The 16,002-nt window shown below is 47.3% G+C and overlaps 1 protein-coding gene across 1 annotated transcript in view; it reads left to right on the top strand.

Moving 5' to 3' along the window:
- The window catches only part of LOC144139470 (uncharacterized), a 53,216-nt gene that overhangs the window by 11,734 nt on the left and 25,480 nt on the right, over positions 1-16,002 (top strand). The window contains exon 2 of the mRNA XM_077671805.1: positions 1,473-1,578. Coding sequence (XP_077527931.1) covers positions 1,473-1,578 — 106 coding nt within the window. The remainder of the gene's footprint in view (positions 1-1,472; positions 1,579-16,002) is intronic.

The raw sequence follows: 16,002 nt of genomic DNA, 5'->3' as shown, positions 1-16,002 counted from the left end.
AATTAAATTGTCTTATTCTATGCGTTCATTCAACAGTAGTTTAAGATCGTTTTTGCTTAACAATCTTTCCGAATAATAAAGTCTCGTATAGTAGTTAATCCTGTTTTTCCAGAGCTAATATTGTATAATTTCTTGTTCTAGTGCTTCCATATTTTATTGGCGTGTTACACTGATCCGTACCTAACTGCGAAACTTTAGTACTTGTACAAAATATTGCTTCTTCATTGCACAGTAATTTAAGACCATGCTTGCTTACTTTTTTTTCTTTTTTTCTGAATAATACTTTTTGTGCTTCCCCCTATTTATAGTACTCAAACCTTTTTTTTCTGAGATATAATTGCAGAATTTTTTGTAATAGTGTTTGCATATCCAATTAGCGTGCTAAACTGACCCGTACCTCGAATGCCTACATATTTTTTAACAACATTTTTGCATTTATTAACAGGAGGTCCCCCCGACAGTTTTACTTTGGGACCTCCTTCTGTACTAATAACTACGTGCAATGTGTATGTACCGAAAAATGTTTAATAATCCTTGAAATCCTTGAAGAAGGAAAGGAGTTGTAGAGAGCGTTGTGAGATTCAGAGGCCTCGGCCAAGGTTTCTGCTGACGGCTTCCTGAATAAAATCCATCGGGTCGCGTTGCTCCGCTTCTCTTCTAGGTGAGGTCAGCCACTCTCCAGTGTATTTTCTTTTTTTCGTTTGGATTCGTTGGGGGCACTTCCCAAGGATGTGGTTTTGGTTATTGATGAGTTTTCACTGTAAACATGGTCGTAAGAGTGTTTCTGTCACATATGATGAGACGTAGCCTCACTGACGTTACGAGTGTTCCTCCTTGTGCCTGCCGGAATAGCACTTGCTGCTGGCTTGTTAGATTAGATTAGATTAGCGTGGGGTTCTGGGATTTAACGTTTAGGTGTTCGGCATTATTTAAGGCTATGTTGTGGGGGAACTGATTTGACGGATGACGGATTTTAGCAGCCGTTGCTGAAGCCCGGATGTGTGTCGAGGGAAGCTGATTATCCTTTCCGTTTCCCAGAACATCGGCGTGGACAGGAATCCAGTAAAGGTTCACTGTTCCTTGAATATGTTTCAGTAGCTGCGGCGCCTAGCAGGATGTATAGCCGGAATCTAACAGTTGACATGGCCTCTTGTTGTCAGTATACATATTGTGGGAAGGTGTTCATTGGGAGAGGTGGAGAACAGCGTTGCCAATGGCGTATAGTTCTGCTTCTTCTGCTGAGCTGAACTATTTGTTGCCTTCTGTGTAAGTGCTTTTGAGTCCAACGCAGTTGCAACCTCCCACTAGGTGCATTGTCCCGCACACGGCAAATGATGCTACGCGTTAAGAATCTATTGGTTTGATTTGCACAAGGCTAGGGACTCGCGTGTGATAAAGATATCGTGTTTTGTTGTTTTCCTATACAGGTGCCAAAAGCTGTTAACGCCATATAAATGTAAACCTTTTTGCAGAATATTGCTTTTATCGCGACCAATATTTCACTTCAGTCATGGAGTGCAAAGAAACCTGTGGACAGTGGACCTGCTACCCTCAATCGAAAAAAGTGGAGATGATAGAGTACGTAGAATGCATTTTGTAAATATTCTTTGGTGTTGAACAGCGCTTAGTAATAATTAAGTGAAAAATTTGCGATCACCGAGATACAAACAAATAAAAAAGCACGCTTTTTATAGGGTCTTACTTGTTATAAACGGCGTCGAAGTAGCGAACGTACAGCTTTATATCACTCTTTAGTAATGCCACAAAACGTATGTGTGCTGGTGGCCTTATAAACTATGCCTGTTCACTTCAGCCGAATGGGCAATGTTGCAGGCCCGCATAGGGGAGTTATTCGCGGCTGAGAAAAGCTACAAAATGTCTAATAGGTGTCGTGTAACCAGAATGCAGCAGTATTTCGTGTAATTGGGGGATGTGACACAATCCATTTGCCTAAGGGGTTTTATAAACAAGTCTTTTGGACATTCGTCTGCTAAATTTCGCCTTGAGACTTTTTGAACATGAAATGGAAAATAATGTGTTTTGCCATTTCTTCTACTTGTGAAATAAGATGACGCAAACTAGGTTACCGGCTTGTTCTTATTATTTCATACGAAATACGTGGTGAGTAAGTTGGAAATACACACTCCCAGTGTTATCGCTACGCTCTGACAAGCGATTACACCACACGTGGTGTGACAAATGCGCAGTAACAGCATTTAGTACCTACTTTAAATCTCTCCTTTCCCTCGTCAGTATAATCAGCAATTTTTAAGAGGGGTGCACTCCCCGGGGACTTTTTATAAACCAATCGCTGCTTTAAAATCCCCACAGAACTTACCCGTCAAAGGGGTTGAGTGTTTGTTAAAGTATTTAGTCATAAGTATTGTCAAAAGATTGAACGAGTTCGCGCTTGGCGTCATTTTTATGAACTGACCCCTGGTGTTCTACGGGTCGATGGTTTTCGTCTACTGCGATCTGGAGGTGGAGCCTACCAGGCATTTTTTATAGGCCACAACTTGTAACCATGAACTTTAACAAAACTTCAGACGTTCCACATATAGCGCCAGTTTCAGGCTAAAATCTTTTGCATGCTAAGTATCATATCGCCTTACTAATTGGTCTAATTTCCAAAAACGTAAGCTCTCAAGGGCATTTTAGTTTTTTGTGCAACGGGGCAGTTTTCCCATCAAAATGACGTGTGTTAGAAAACGTTCGAGAACAGGCCCCAAAATCGGTATAACCAGCTGTCAAGCTTTTCTCCGTCAAATTAAAGAATGCTGAATTCCAAGTTTTTAAGATCCGAGAACGGCTACTAAGGCGGGGTTTGCCTTTGCTGGCAAGTATAGGAGAGAATTTTCAGAAAAGCCCCAGATTTCCTAATAATGCTAAATATGTTTTGGTCCAATTTCTCCACATGATGATGGTAATGCTTACAATGTTTGGTCAATATTGTGACGTGTACATCTACATCCCAGACATAGCCGCTACACCCCGTCTGAGCACCCAAGACGTGATGTGCACGCTGTTCGAAAATGCCACAGAAGACGACGTTGAAGACACGTATTAGCCAGCGGCTCGAATGCCTATGCTTTGGGCGCCCAACTGACCACCACCTTCAGTGCTCGCTCTACTGGCCTCTACAGCTGGCCACATCGCCTAATATATAGTCCCTTTCCCTGTGTGAAGCTAAAGGCCATCTCCATTTGGCAGGACGCAGAACTGGTGGAGGGTGTTTCCACTTCTCAGGACTCGTCTAACATTAGTCCTGGAGGACTTCGCACAATCCGTGTTATTGGAACAGCCGTCACCAACTCGTTCTTTTCCCAGAACACAACCCTCTTTCAGAGTACGCACCAAAGCGTCAGGACTCGCAGCCGGAGGTAAGGGGAGAAGCAATGCCTACATCGGCAACAATTCAGTACCTCCGCGTCCCACTTGCTTTCGCGCGGATGCTACGAAGAAGTAAAGACTAGCTTCAACAGTTTTGGGTTGTCGCCACGTTCAACTAGTGGAGCGCGGTGCAAAAGTTCCGGAACTTCTATTTCGCACTCGAAGAAAATGCAAAAACATGGATAAAAAACAGCGAAGCAAGCATGCACACATAGGATGACATTCATCGGAAGGTTCAAGAGAACTTCGCAAACATCGGCCGTTGCGTCCAGGCACGGCGTCTTCTGGAAGAAGGCTCCCAGAACCCAACGAGAGCGCCGCTATGTTCATGAAGGACGTGGGTGGTCTCCACAGGCTAGTTGATCCCGGTATGGCAGGAAGCAAAAAAACTTGTATTATTTTGTGCACGACGTTAAAGAACAGCTTCTTTTCGGCATCTCCCTCAACCCGCCACGTGCGGTCTACGACGGAATATTACAACCACCCAATCCTTTTCGCCTTCAGAGAAGAGCTAACAAGTATGGTATCAGGCAGACTGAGCCTGCACAAGCCTCAGTTGCAAACATGCTGCACCAGCCGATTCCCGACAATTTTCCGTGAAGGCGACGGAGTGAAAGTACCCATGCCCAGTCTCGTACGGCCCGGCTTGTACTTCGGAGCGTCCCGGCACACCACCCCGACCTTCTCTGCCGACTCTTCCGTACTCTCTCTCGCATCCAACTGAAATTTGACCCCAACAAGAAGTTCCTCTGCGTTCACAACAGCCTCTCGGTTCACAATCTTTGATCCATGATGAACCACAGTTCCGGCACACAATTCGCAACACCGACGTCTAGCGTACTGCCAATTACTAGCATCTCTGCTACTACTCTGGATAACCAGGCCCCGTCTACGGGCGGTGCCCCTATAGCAAAATCGAGCCGCCGATGTTCTCACCAACCGCGGTTCGTCCGCAATTAACGTTAAGAGCGGCAACTTAAGAAAATTTTCTAACTTTGTTTTAATGTGCATCAATAATTAAAAGATAAACCCGCCGCGGTGGCTCTGTGGCTAAGGTGTTGCGCTGTTGAGCACAAGGTCGCGGATTCGATTCCCGGCCATGGCGGCCGCTTTTCTGATGGAGGCGAAAAGACCCTTTTCTATTTATTTCTATAATCTCCTTACTTTTATTTCTCTAGTCATCTACTAATATATCCCAATATATAAATGTTTTTCTTTCCCTACAAAAACTACATAATTTCTTTCGGTGAGGCGCCCATTTCCTGGCGAAACCCCCTGAGTGGGTATGAGCCATTTCAGTGGTACCACCACCACTATCTTACCGGTACTCATCTACGGGGCAGTAACTTCGAGGCTCACTAAAAGGGTTCAGCTTAAATTGAGGATGACTGAGCAAGCGATGGAACGGAAGATGATTGGTGTAACGTTAAGGGACAAGAAGAGAGCAGACTGGGTCAGAAAGCAAACGCGTGTTAAGGACACATTAGTTGAAATTAGGAGGAGTCAGCCAGTCACTTGGAAGAAGAGGGAGAAGTCGGTTAGCTTTGCTGATTGCTCTAGCTGCCCTGCAATTTCTTCGCTTTTCTTGCCTTCCTGTCTTCAGCACCTGTCCTCCTCGCTCGCTAGGCCAGTACACGGTCGCTTGCTCCGGACCGAACGAGCCACCTTCAGCCGTGTCATGTGACACACCTGCCTCAACAACCCCAGAGAGCCCACCAGCCCCAAAAAAGCGTGCGATCGACCGAACTCCGCGGAATACTGACACTCCAGATGCCAACGTGGAAGAAATGACTCAGACATTCAGTCTTCTATTGTATGAGAAGAAGCGAACCATGGGCATTCCGGTCGTGTTTCCACCGGCTCAAGCAGGATGCAGTCTCTGGAGAGCCAACCCTAACGTCGTCGCAGCGGAGGTTGTGGACGCGGCACAACAAAAAGCTCTAATTCATCGCTTGAACAACGATGACAGCCCTTTTTTCAGCGTGTCTTATCTATATGCGGCCAATGGTCTTCTCCAGGTGTCAACCCTTGCTTGTATTGCGGTTGAATCTCGGCTTCCGCCTCCTTCATGGCTACCTACGGAAGGATTCAAACGGTCCCTCTATACAGGGTGTCCCAGCTATCATGCACCAAGATTTAAAAAAAGAGTAAAGGCGTAACTCAAAGAAAACCTAGTGCATAATGTTTGCAGTACTGTGAAGAAGCGGAGAGTAATTTTTTCGTTAATGAGACTTAATTAACTAATTGTAATTAATTATCTAACTCGAGAAATACTGTCCTAATTACTAAAGTGTCAATGAGGCACTTGTAGGTAACCACGAGGGGCATCTAACTGCGGTATTTTCAGCGATGAACTAATTGCGTACACATTTATTCTGACTGATAAAGGAAACCCGCGAAATATGAAAAAGACCACGTGACGGCGCCTCCGCGCGCACCGTAAAGCAACGCCCTCAAACAGGCTGCCTCTGAGTTAGCCAGAATGAAATGGACAAAAGAAAGAAAGAAGAAATCGCGACCGAGTTTGTTCCTTATCTGCACACGCGTCCCGCGAATCTTGCTGCTGCTGCTCCTTCCATGCATGCTATTATCAAGGTGATGCGCTGTCTCTTCGGGCGGGTAACACGCGAAGCAGTTGCTTTCAATCAGCTTTGTTTGGGGACGCTGCTTTACAATGCGCGCGTAAGCGTCGTCACGTGGTATTTTTCATATTTCGCGGGTTTCCTTTATCAGTCAGAATAAATGAGTACGCAATTAGTTTGTCGCTGAAAATAGCGCAGTTAGATGCCCCTCGTGGTTACCTACAAGTGCCTCATTGACACTTTAGTGATTAGGACAGTATTTCTCGAGTTAGATAATTAATTACAATTAATTAATTAAGTCTCATTAACGAAAAAATTACTCTCCGCTTCTTCACAGTACTGCAAACATTATGCACTAGGTTTTCTTCGAGTTACGCTATTTCTCTTTTTTTAAATCTTGGTGCATGATAGCTGGGACACCCTGTATACACGGATGAAGAACTTGGGAACTACCTACGTGACCAAGGCGTCGTATGTGTTCCCAGGCAAGTCTTCTATTCACGTAACTAGGATAGTGTCGTTGCTGAAACCCACCGGCGATCCGTAATTCTAGAATTCAAGTCCGGCACGCCACTTCCTGCACGAGTATTCCTTGGCTACTGTAGCTTTCCCATTACGGAATTCATGGGTACAGCCACGCAGTATTTTAAATGCCAGAGGTATGACCATATCGCTAAAACTTGCAGAGGGCCAATACAATGTCAAGTTTGCTCCGGGTGTCAGTCATACAAAGACTGCACCTCACGGGCCCAACCACGATGCGCTAACTGTGCGTCATTCCTACGTCGTTTGGAACTTGCCCCCCCAAAAAAGGCGGCCACTCTTGCTCGTAGTGTGGAGCAAATGCAGAGCAAAGTTCCTAGTCGGCGCGAACGTTTGCCGAACCCAGACCTCGTTTTGCAAATGCGTTGCAATCGTCGCATGATCCACCAGCTCAGAGTAGCACCTCTCCGAACACGTCTTATGCGAGAGTCGTACAAGCACCGTCGTCAACCAAAAAATCAAAATTCCCTTCTGATCCTAGTTCTAAGGACGCATCCTCCCCCTCGAAACGGCGCTCTCCTAAGCACCATGATGAATCAGCAAGTCAGACCGACCAGACAGACATTGTGAATATGCTTAGTCCGATGCTCTTTTTGGCCATCAAGGCACTGCTACGTTTCAACCCCTCCACTCAGCGCTTTCCTGAACTCGAGGCTGTTCTAGCCTTAGAGCTTGTCATAGCATCTACCTTCAAAGCGCAACGGTGTGCCGGCCGATCACAACAATGATGACTCAGCCACCATCGACGTCTCCGAAAGTGTCTCTAGACGCCCATTTCAGAGACTGTACCATTTTTCAGTGGTGGCTCGCGTTTGAAACTTGCAGGCTTTCGTGGAGTTGTACATTTATATCAGTTCCCATTCGTAGTGGTTTCTGAATCGCGTGTTGCGGATCTGCTTCATTTAAAAAAAACTCACATGTATCATTCGGAACGTTTAAACGGCGTAAAGCCCGTACTTCATGGTGCGAATTCCGCCTGCGAATTCGCATATGCGGTGCCGCTTGTGCGGAAAAACGATCTATTCTCTTTTCGGTGGCAAATTGTGGAATGTTTGGAACAGTCGAACTTCTCCTGGGAACGCCCCTTGGCATTTCGCAATTTGTCACAGCACTGAAAACAGGGAAAATAGATCGTCTTGCCGCATGAGTGGCGCCGCAGCTGCGAAATCGCAGGAGAAATTCGTGCCATGTAGAACGGGCTTAAGCCGGTTGTTTATAGGTTTTTTGCAACGACGTGCCTGCTACAGCAGTGGCCGTCCCACCTCATCATACTGAATAATAGGTCTGCGCTTGGACTCTAATTGCAACAAAACCGTTTACACTAATTGGTACTTACCTGATGATGATGATGATGATGTCCTCAAATTTTTTGGCACGTACCCACAAGGGGGGATTGGCCAGGGCTAAATCGGTTAAAAACGTGGGGACTTCAATATACTTATTTCCGGTAAGAGGCTGTAAAAGGAAACTTAGTTGTTAATGAAACCCGAATTACCCATTAATCAGCACCGCTTATCAATTCAAACGACCTGAGGCAGAAAGAAAATTTTGAATGCAAATATATATATCCCTTCTTGCAAACCCCAGCTTTGATGCGCCAATAGATAATATAAGTGTTATCGATAAAGTCAAGCCCAACCTCTCCATCGGCTCCTTCAAAAACAGTTGTCTAGCTGTTGAGAAACGGCGACAGTCGAGGAAAAAATGGTCGATTGTTTCGGGGACCTGGCACCGCACACATAGTTCTGTAGGTGAAAGTTCTGATCTGAACAGATAGAAATTAAGCCTCGGTACCCTGCAGCGCAGCTCGGTGAAGGTCACCTCGCATTGCCGAGAGCCACAAAAATGAAGATTCCACCCGTACTTTAAATGTTGGAACTCTTCAAATGATAAGAGTGAATCGGAACGGGTGGCGTCTAAATGCCAATATCGTCTTAGTCTCGCAGATGCAAATAGAGCCAGATTAGGAATTCCGAATTGAATGGGAGCTGTGACGGCGAGATTAGCTAAATGGTCCGTTTGCTCGTTGCCCCTGATGTCCGTATGGCCAGGGACCCAAGACAAGCGTACCTCCTTCACGGGCCTGGGAACAAAAAATAATAGTGTGCAGTACAATGGAGAGTCCGAAGAGGAAGTTAACGCCGATACAACTGCCATCGAATCAGATAATATGATGATTTTTGAAACATGCTGCGGTACTTTGCATAGAGCTAGAGCTATTGCTAAAAATTCGGCCATAAAATTGGGTGTGTAATCCGGGATTCGCAGCGAATAACTCCAGTCTAAAGATTGTGAAAAAATACCAATTCCAGCTTTCTCGCCATTTTGAGATGCATCAGTATAAATCACAGAAGAAGCAGGATAATTGGATAAATATTCATTTAAAATAGCGGCTAATAGCGAGCGTGGTAGAAGTTTTGCAGCGGAAGGGAAGGGGTTTTGAAAGTAAAACTCAGTTTCTCGCTCGATTGTGGATACCGGAATGACCTCATATAGCTTAACAGAAATACAATCCAGGCATGATTGAACGAATAGCACTTGGGAGGAGATACGTTTAGGCCACGGAGATGTAAAAAATATACTCGGCTCACAAATAAATACAGGCTTGGCAGCCCCAGAGGGGGCTTCGTACATGCGGAGGTAAGTTTGCACCGTCAGCAAGAGAAAACGGACCCTAAGTTCAGGAACGCGTGCCTCTAAGTACAGAACTCGGTTCGAAACGAACCGGGGAAGGCCAAGACAAAATCGAAGAATGCGCCTCTCCAACAGGTATAACGGACGCAGTTTGTAGATAGGACAACTGCAAAATAAGACGCACCCAAACTCCATGACTGGCCGGACGTAGGCTCGGTACAACAGCAAAAGTGTGTCCCGGCGCATTCCTGCTCGTTTCCCACATAGTCTTTTCATGCGACCAAATGCTCTCTCCGCTTTTGTGACCGATGTGTTAATATGTGCCTTCCAATCAAGAGCAGACGTGTATGTAACACCAAGATATTTCAGCGAATCCACCTGCGGAATGACTTGATTTTTGTAAGCGAGAGAAATTGAAATTGTTCCTGCAACCAGAAAGACAAGTAGAGCACTCTTCGACTCATTTAACGTTAAATAAATGCTGTCAAGCCATGTCTCCAAGACAGATAAATAGGCCTGCAAACGGTCATATAGCGAATGAATGTCGACTACGGCCGCAAAAAACGCTATATCATCCGCATAAACGTAGTTTGTTACATCTGGGAATATAGGAATGTCACTCATAACGATGTTAAAAAGTAAAGGCGATAAAACCGATCCTTGAGGCACTCCTCTAGTTTGAGGAAAACTTCCTGAAGATAGCCTTCCGTTTGTACAAAATAATTCCCGATCAGCCAAAAAATCCCTAATCCAAGCAAAAAGATATGTAGGCAAGTTTATACGCGCTAGTTTGTCAAGTAAGATACCATGCTCGACACTGTCATAAGCTTTAGCTGCATCTAAGGTAACTAGTGCCGACACCAGTTTCCCTTTTTGTGCTAAGCGGATCCTCGCCTCTAAGTCCACATGAGCGTTCCAAATAGAACATCCCCGCCTAAAGCCAATCTGAGCAGGACTGAGTACTTGCCTGTCCTGCATGAAAGAAGTCATCCGTTTAAAACGTATTCTCTCTATTAATTTTATCATGTTGGAGGTCAGAGCAATCGGCCTTAAGTTGTCTAAATCGAAACCCTGACCTGGCTTTTTTTGGAGCAAAATTATCTTGGACACCTTCCAGTTGAGTGGAATCCAACAAAACGTGAGGGATGAATTTATCACATTCAATAGAACCGGTTGGAATTCCTCAGTCAAAAATTTAATAGCACCAACAGTCACGCCATCAAGCCCCGGCGCCGCAGAACGTGTGATGGACAAGGCCTCCGTCAGATCACAAGATGAGACTGGCATAAAATCATCCGTTTCTGGAGGACCGATAAGACGGAAGTTATTACAACGAGAAGAAAAGCGAACCGCAAGACCTCTAGCAGAACGCTCAAAAATCCGGGCCTCTTCAGCAGAAGTCAAGACCTCTGATGACTGTAACTTCTTGATAGAAACCGCCCGATTGCTTGCCATGAACTTATAGAGCGCTGCTTTATTTTTCGGATTCGAAAGAGAGTCATTGAGATTTATAATGTAATCCATTTTAGCTTTCGCAACTGTACGTTTGAACACTGCTGCCATGTACTTATAGTTTATCCAATTTACAGGACAGTGATTGTGCAGAAGAGTCCTCAGAGCTGCTTTTCTACGGCGATAATCTCGGCTGCAATCAGAGTTCCACCAGTTAAAGACCTTTTGCTGTGCGGTACAATTGACTGTGAACTCAGCGTTTTTTGCTGCTGCCTGCAAAGACTCCATCGTTCGCTGAACATCTACAATGGACTCAGTGGTCTGCATTGATGTAAAGCAATCCCGCAGTGCCCCTTGGTAAACTCGCGCGTTAATAAATTTTTGCTTTCTGACCTCAATTCTAGTTAGAGGGACACCTACCGTAAACTCAATAGGGAAATGATCACTGCTTGAGCCGCAGGGTAATGTACCCCAGGACGCGACTTGTACATTGCCTGAGGAGAAGGTCAAGTCCAATGCCGATCGAGATCCACCACGCAAAAATGTAACAGCCCGGGAATTATGACAGGAAAGGTCATTCTCCTGAAGCCAGTGCCAGAGCTCTAGACCACGAGAGTCCGTTCTGTATCCCCAAGAAACGTGGTGAGCATTGAAGTCACCGGCAACAATAATTGTCGATTTACTGGCTATAAACTTGTCCAGTTTCTCTACTCTACGGAAGCCTACCGGAAAATAAACATTGACGATGGAGATCGGAGGACTCCCAGGAAGAAGCAAATCTACCGCGAGAACTTCGCCACTGGGTGACATCAGTTCCAACGACGAAAATGCTCTATGACAAAGTTTTGAAGAAACTAAGGTTAGTAACCCGCCCCCTCTACTATTGCGGTCTAATCTAAAGGCCCGATAATTTCCCAAAGCAAAAAAATTGTCCTTAGAAAGCCATGACTCTTGAAGTAGGACAACATCAGGACAGTAATTTGCAACTAGACACTTGAGATCAACAAAAGAAGAATTCACGGAGCGGCAGTTCCACTGTACAATCTTCAGAGATGCTATACTGCCTCGTGTACTGTGGACGCAACAATGGCCCCCAGTATATCAGTGCCATTAGTTGAAGACGTAGGGGACGCCTTTTTGCTTGCTGGTTTTCCACGTGCAGCCTTAGCTTCATCTAGAGGGGAGATACGCCTCTTCTGTTTTGTGGGGAGAATTTTATTTGTGGAAACGTCATTCACTTCCATGACGTAGGAGTCGTCGATGTCTACAGCCGGGGCGGCTTTTCCTACCTCGTCATTACTAACAACCTGAACTCCCTTCGGACCGACTGTCTCATCGCTACCCCAATCTGGAACTGATTCTGCTGTATGCCGTGAGGAGCAGCCTGCAATAGCCTGGGCATCATCTGTTTCAGAGTGTGTTACAAGCTGAGGTTCAGAAGTAGAACATGTGGCCTGGTGGTTAGTGGGAACATCCGGTATTGAGCAACCTAACCTTGCCGCCAAAAGGTTTGTGACATGCGTCAGCGTGACAAGAGTCTCAGTAAGCGGAGCGACCACTTGCTGCATTACCTGCGTGATGGACTTTTCAATTACTGGAGTAGGAGGAGGAATAAACTTTTATTCGGGCCCAATCTGACTCCGTGTGTGGAGGCAGACCAGTGGGGAGACTCCTTAGTCCAGGAGTCCCTGGCTCTGGCTGGCAGTCCGGGCCCGTCTCACCAGGTTAAGCTGGGAGCCGGGTTCAGAGCTGGACAGCTGCGCCGCCCACTGTGAAGGGGAGGGGTGGGTATTGGGAGGGAGGTCGGGTGTGTGGGAGCATTCCCATACGATGTGATACAGTGTACCCCTTTCGGGGCAAAACTTGCACTGTGGTGAGTGAGAGGTGGGGAAAATCAAATGCCAAAGTGTATTGTGAGGGAAGGTCCGGGTTTGAAGTTGACGGAGAGTGATTTCATCGGCTTTTGTTAGAGACAGGTGAGGTGGAGGGAAGGTTCGACGAGAGAGCTTGTAGTGTGTATGTCATTGTAGGTGAGTAGGGGGTGGGCATCCAGGGTGGTAGGAGGGGGGTCGGGGGCAATGGCCCGGTGTACCACTTCTCGGGCCGCGTCGTGCGCCGCTTCATTGCCGGCCAACCCACAATGGCCAGGGGTCCATGAAATGTGGCACTCCTCAGGGAGGTAAGAGGAGTGTTCAATGATGCGTAGGGCAGTGCGAGGGAGTAGACCTTTTTGAAGGTGTCGGCAGGCTTCCTGCGAGTCCGTGATTACTGTCACGTAGTCACGACGAGTGGAGGTAAGGGACAGCGCAATGGCTATCTCTTCCGCTTCAGTTTGTGTTGAGGCTCGCGTGGAGGCAGTGGCGACGGTACGTTTTTGACTATCTACAGTCGCGACGGCGTAAGTCGAACGGTTGGGGTATGGGGATGCATCGACGTAAAGCGTGTCTGGCAGATGCTGGTAGTGGGTGCGGATGTAGTTGGTTCGCGCGGTGCGACGACCATCGTGGATGCCTGGGTGCATGTTCCGGGGTAGCAGGGCGACTTTAATGCGAGCGCGTAGTAGGGGGGGAAGACGTGCCAGGCGGTGAGGCTGAGTCGGGGTCGGATAGCCCAGGCGAGCTAAAGTACTACAGCCAGTGGGTGTAAGCTTAAGGCGTTGGAATTGCGAAGTTCGTTGAGCTTCGCACAGCTCTGTCCAAGTATTATGTATTCCCAAGCGTAAAAACAAGTCAGTAGAGGTGTTAGTGGGGAGGCCGAGTGCAATTTTGTATGCTTGCCTAATTAAAATGTCAAGTTTCTTGTGCTCTGCTGGTTTGAGGGACAGGTAAGGAGCTCCGTATATAAGGCGACAGATGAGAAAAGCTTGAACCAGACGGGAAGTTTCAGCTTCTTTGAGACCAGTACGTTGGTGGGTGATGCGCTTAACTAGTTGTGCCAATTGAGTAACTGTGCGTTGAATTGCGAGGATGGTGTGCGAGCCAGAGCCATCTCGTGGGATTGTCAGTCCGAGTACCCTGAGATGGGTTACTACAGGAACGGGGCGAGTCTCTATAGTAAGAGCCGGGTCCGGCGTCGGCGCCGTGTGTCGTCCACGAGTTCTCTGCTGAAGGGTTAGCAGTGCGGATTTTTCCGGGGAGCAGGTAAGACCACATTTAGAGAGATATATGGTAGTGATGTCGATGGCTCGTTGAAGCGATTCTTGTTGTTCGCCGATGGAACCTGTGTTGGTCCATATGGTAAGGTCGTCGGCATATAGGGCATGGTGGAGGGATGGGACGGTGTCCAGTAGCGGAGGCAGATCTTTGAGAGCTATGTTAAATAGCAAAGGAGAAATGACAGAGCCTTGTGGTGTTCCTCGGGGAAGCGCTGGGAAGGAGGGTGTGCGTAAATGAGAGATCCCCACTGTAGCGGTGCGGTTGGTAAGGAAGGCTCTCACATAGTTGTATAGTCGTGTCCCAACATGGAGAGTGGCCAGGCTGTTTAGTAACGCGTCGTGGGAAACGTTATCGAACGCGCTCTTGATGTCGAGAGCGAGGATACAGTGTTTGTGATGCTTCGGAAGGTTATTGAGAAGGTCTTCCTTGAGCTGCAGGAGGACGTCTTGGGTAGACAGTTGAGGTCGAAAGCCGTACTTGGTCGTGGGGAAGAGGTTGTTATCTTCTATGTACGCCGTAAGGCGATTGGAAACCATGTGTTCAAGCAGTTTCCCGAGGCATGAAGTAAGGGAGATGGGACGCAGGTTGGGTATCTCGATTGGTTTGCCAGGTTTGGGGATCAGTGAGATGTCAGCGTGTTTCCAGGCAGGCGGAAGCGTGCCTTGTGTCCAATGATCATTGATAAGATTCAGGAGCTGGTCGAGGCTGGCAGGAGGAAGGTTGCGTATTAAACGATTCGTGATTTTGTCTGGACCTGGAGCTGTGTTGCGCGTGAGGTTGCGGATTGCTGCCTCGAGTTCTTCGTAGGTAAAAGGCGTGTCCAGCGTCGCGTTAGGATCACCAGTATAGTCCGAATAAGAAGGCACAGGAGTCTGTGGAGAAAGTTCGTACCTTTGTCTTAAGGTGTTGAGGAGGCCTTGTTCATCTCCTGGGAAGGCACGCATGAGTCGGCGGATGTTATGTTGATTGGTGATCTTCTTCTCTCGGGTACCCATTAGTGATCGAAGTAGGTGCCAGGTTTTGCGCGTACTAAGCGTTCCTTGTAACTGGGCGCAAAATTGGAGCCAATTCTTCTGACTTAGTTGTTGTGCGTAGTCTTCCGCTTGCTTTGTGAGGTGAGCTATGCGTAACTTCAGGCGCCGGTTTGTTTTGTTACGCTTCCAGCGTGTTACCAGGCTGTGCCTGGCTGTCCAAAGGTGATCGAGGTGCGGATCTACAGCGGGGTACTCGGTCGTGATCGGGATTCGTTTGGTGTATTTTTGAAGAGCACGTTCAATGGTGGTCGTCCATTCATCGAGGTCCGAATTGGCGGGTGGGGTAGCTTGTAGAGTATCCCGGAAGGCTTTCCAATCTGTGAGGCGGGCGACGCCTAGTTGGGTCTTGGTTATGCCCGAAATGGTGAGGTGAACGCTGCTGTGATCACTTCCGAGAGTGTGGGGGAGGCATTGCCATGTGTATTGGGAGACGTTACGAACAAATGTTAGGTCTGGGGTGGTATCCCGGGTGACGCTGGAGCCGAAACGGGTCGGAATGAGGGGCATGTTGCAAAGAGTAAAGCCGTGACGGTGTGCTGCATCCCAGAGGGTAGTTCCTGATTTCGCATTGCGCGCATAACCCCATGCAGTGTGCGGTGCATTAAAGTCGCCGAGGACTACTAATCGGTGGTGCTTAGCTAATTTAATGACAGTCCGGAGGAGTAGAGGAAGTTCCTGGAGGTTGCCAGAGGGAGGGGAATAGACGTTGAGGATAAAAACACTTGGTTCCTTCTTGCTGGTAGGTAAGAGTTCTACTAGTATGCAGTCAATTGCAGTGCTCAGCGGATGATGTTGCGCTGGGTAGGTATTGTGCACGAACGTGGCGGTCCACGGCGAGTTGGGATTTTGAAATGTGGTGTAGTCTCGGAGAGAGGGATTGGTGAATTCTACTTCTTGTAAGGCGAGTACTGCTGGGGGGTTAGGGGCGATAAGCTGGTGGAGGGACGATTTTTTCCTGCGAAAGGAGCGACAGTTCCAATGCCAAATTTGAAGGGACGGGGAGGTGGTACATTTAGGCATTATAAACAGTCCGAGTCTTCCTCGATCGCTTCGTCAAGTGGAGCGGTTGTAGGGGGTGGAGGGGTAGAACTGGGCGGGCGTTGCTTTTTGCGTTTTACTTTCTCAGCGTTGCGGTCTTCTATAACCTTGATGCGGCCCGAGAGTGAGGTGACTTCTTCTTTTAGGGCCGTGAAATTGGTTTGAAAAAGTAGC

This window comes from Haemaphysalis longicornis, unplaced genomic scaffold, assembly GCF_048455015.1.
Source record: "Haemaphysalis longicornis isolate Haplotype H1 unplaced genomic scaffold, Haemaphysalis longicornis Haplotype H1 scaffold_5, whole genome shotgun sequence".
Classification (NCBI taxonomy): domain Eukaryota; kingdom Metazoa; phylum Arthropoda; class Arachnida; order Ixodida; family Ixodidae; genus Haemaphysalis; species Haemaphysalis longicornis.
The sequence above is the reverse complement of the archived record's forward strand: the minus strand, read 5'-3'. Positions and strand labels throughout refer to the sequence as shown.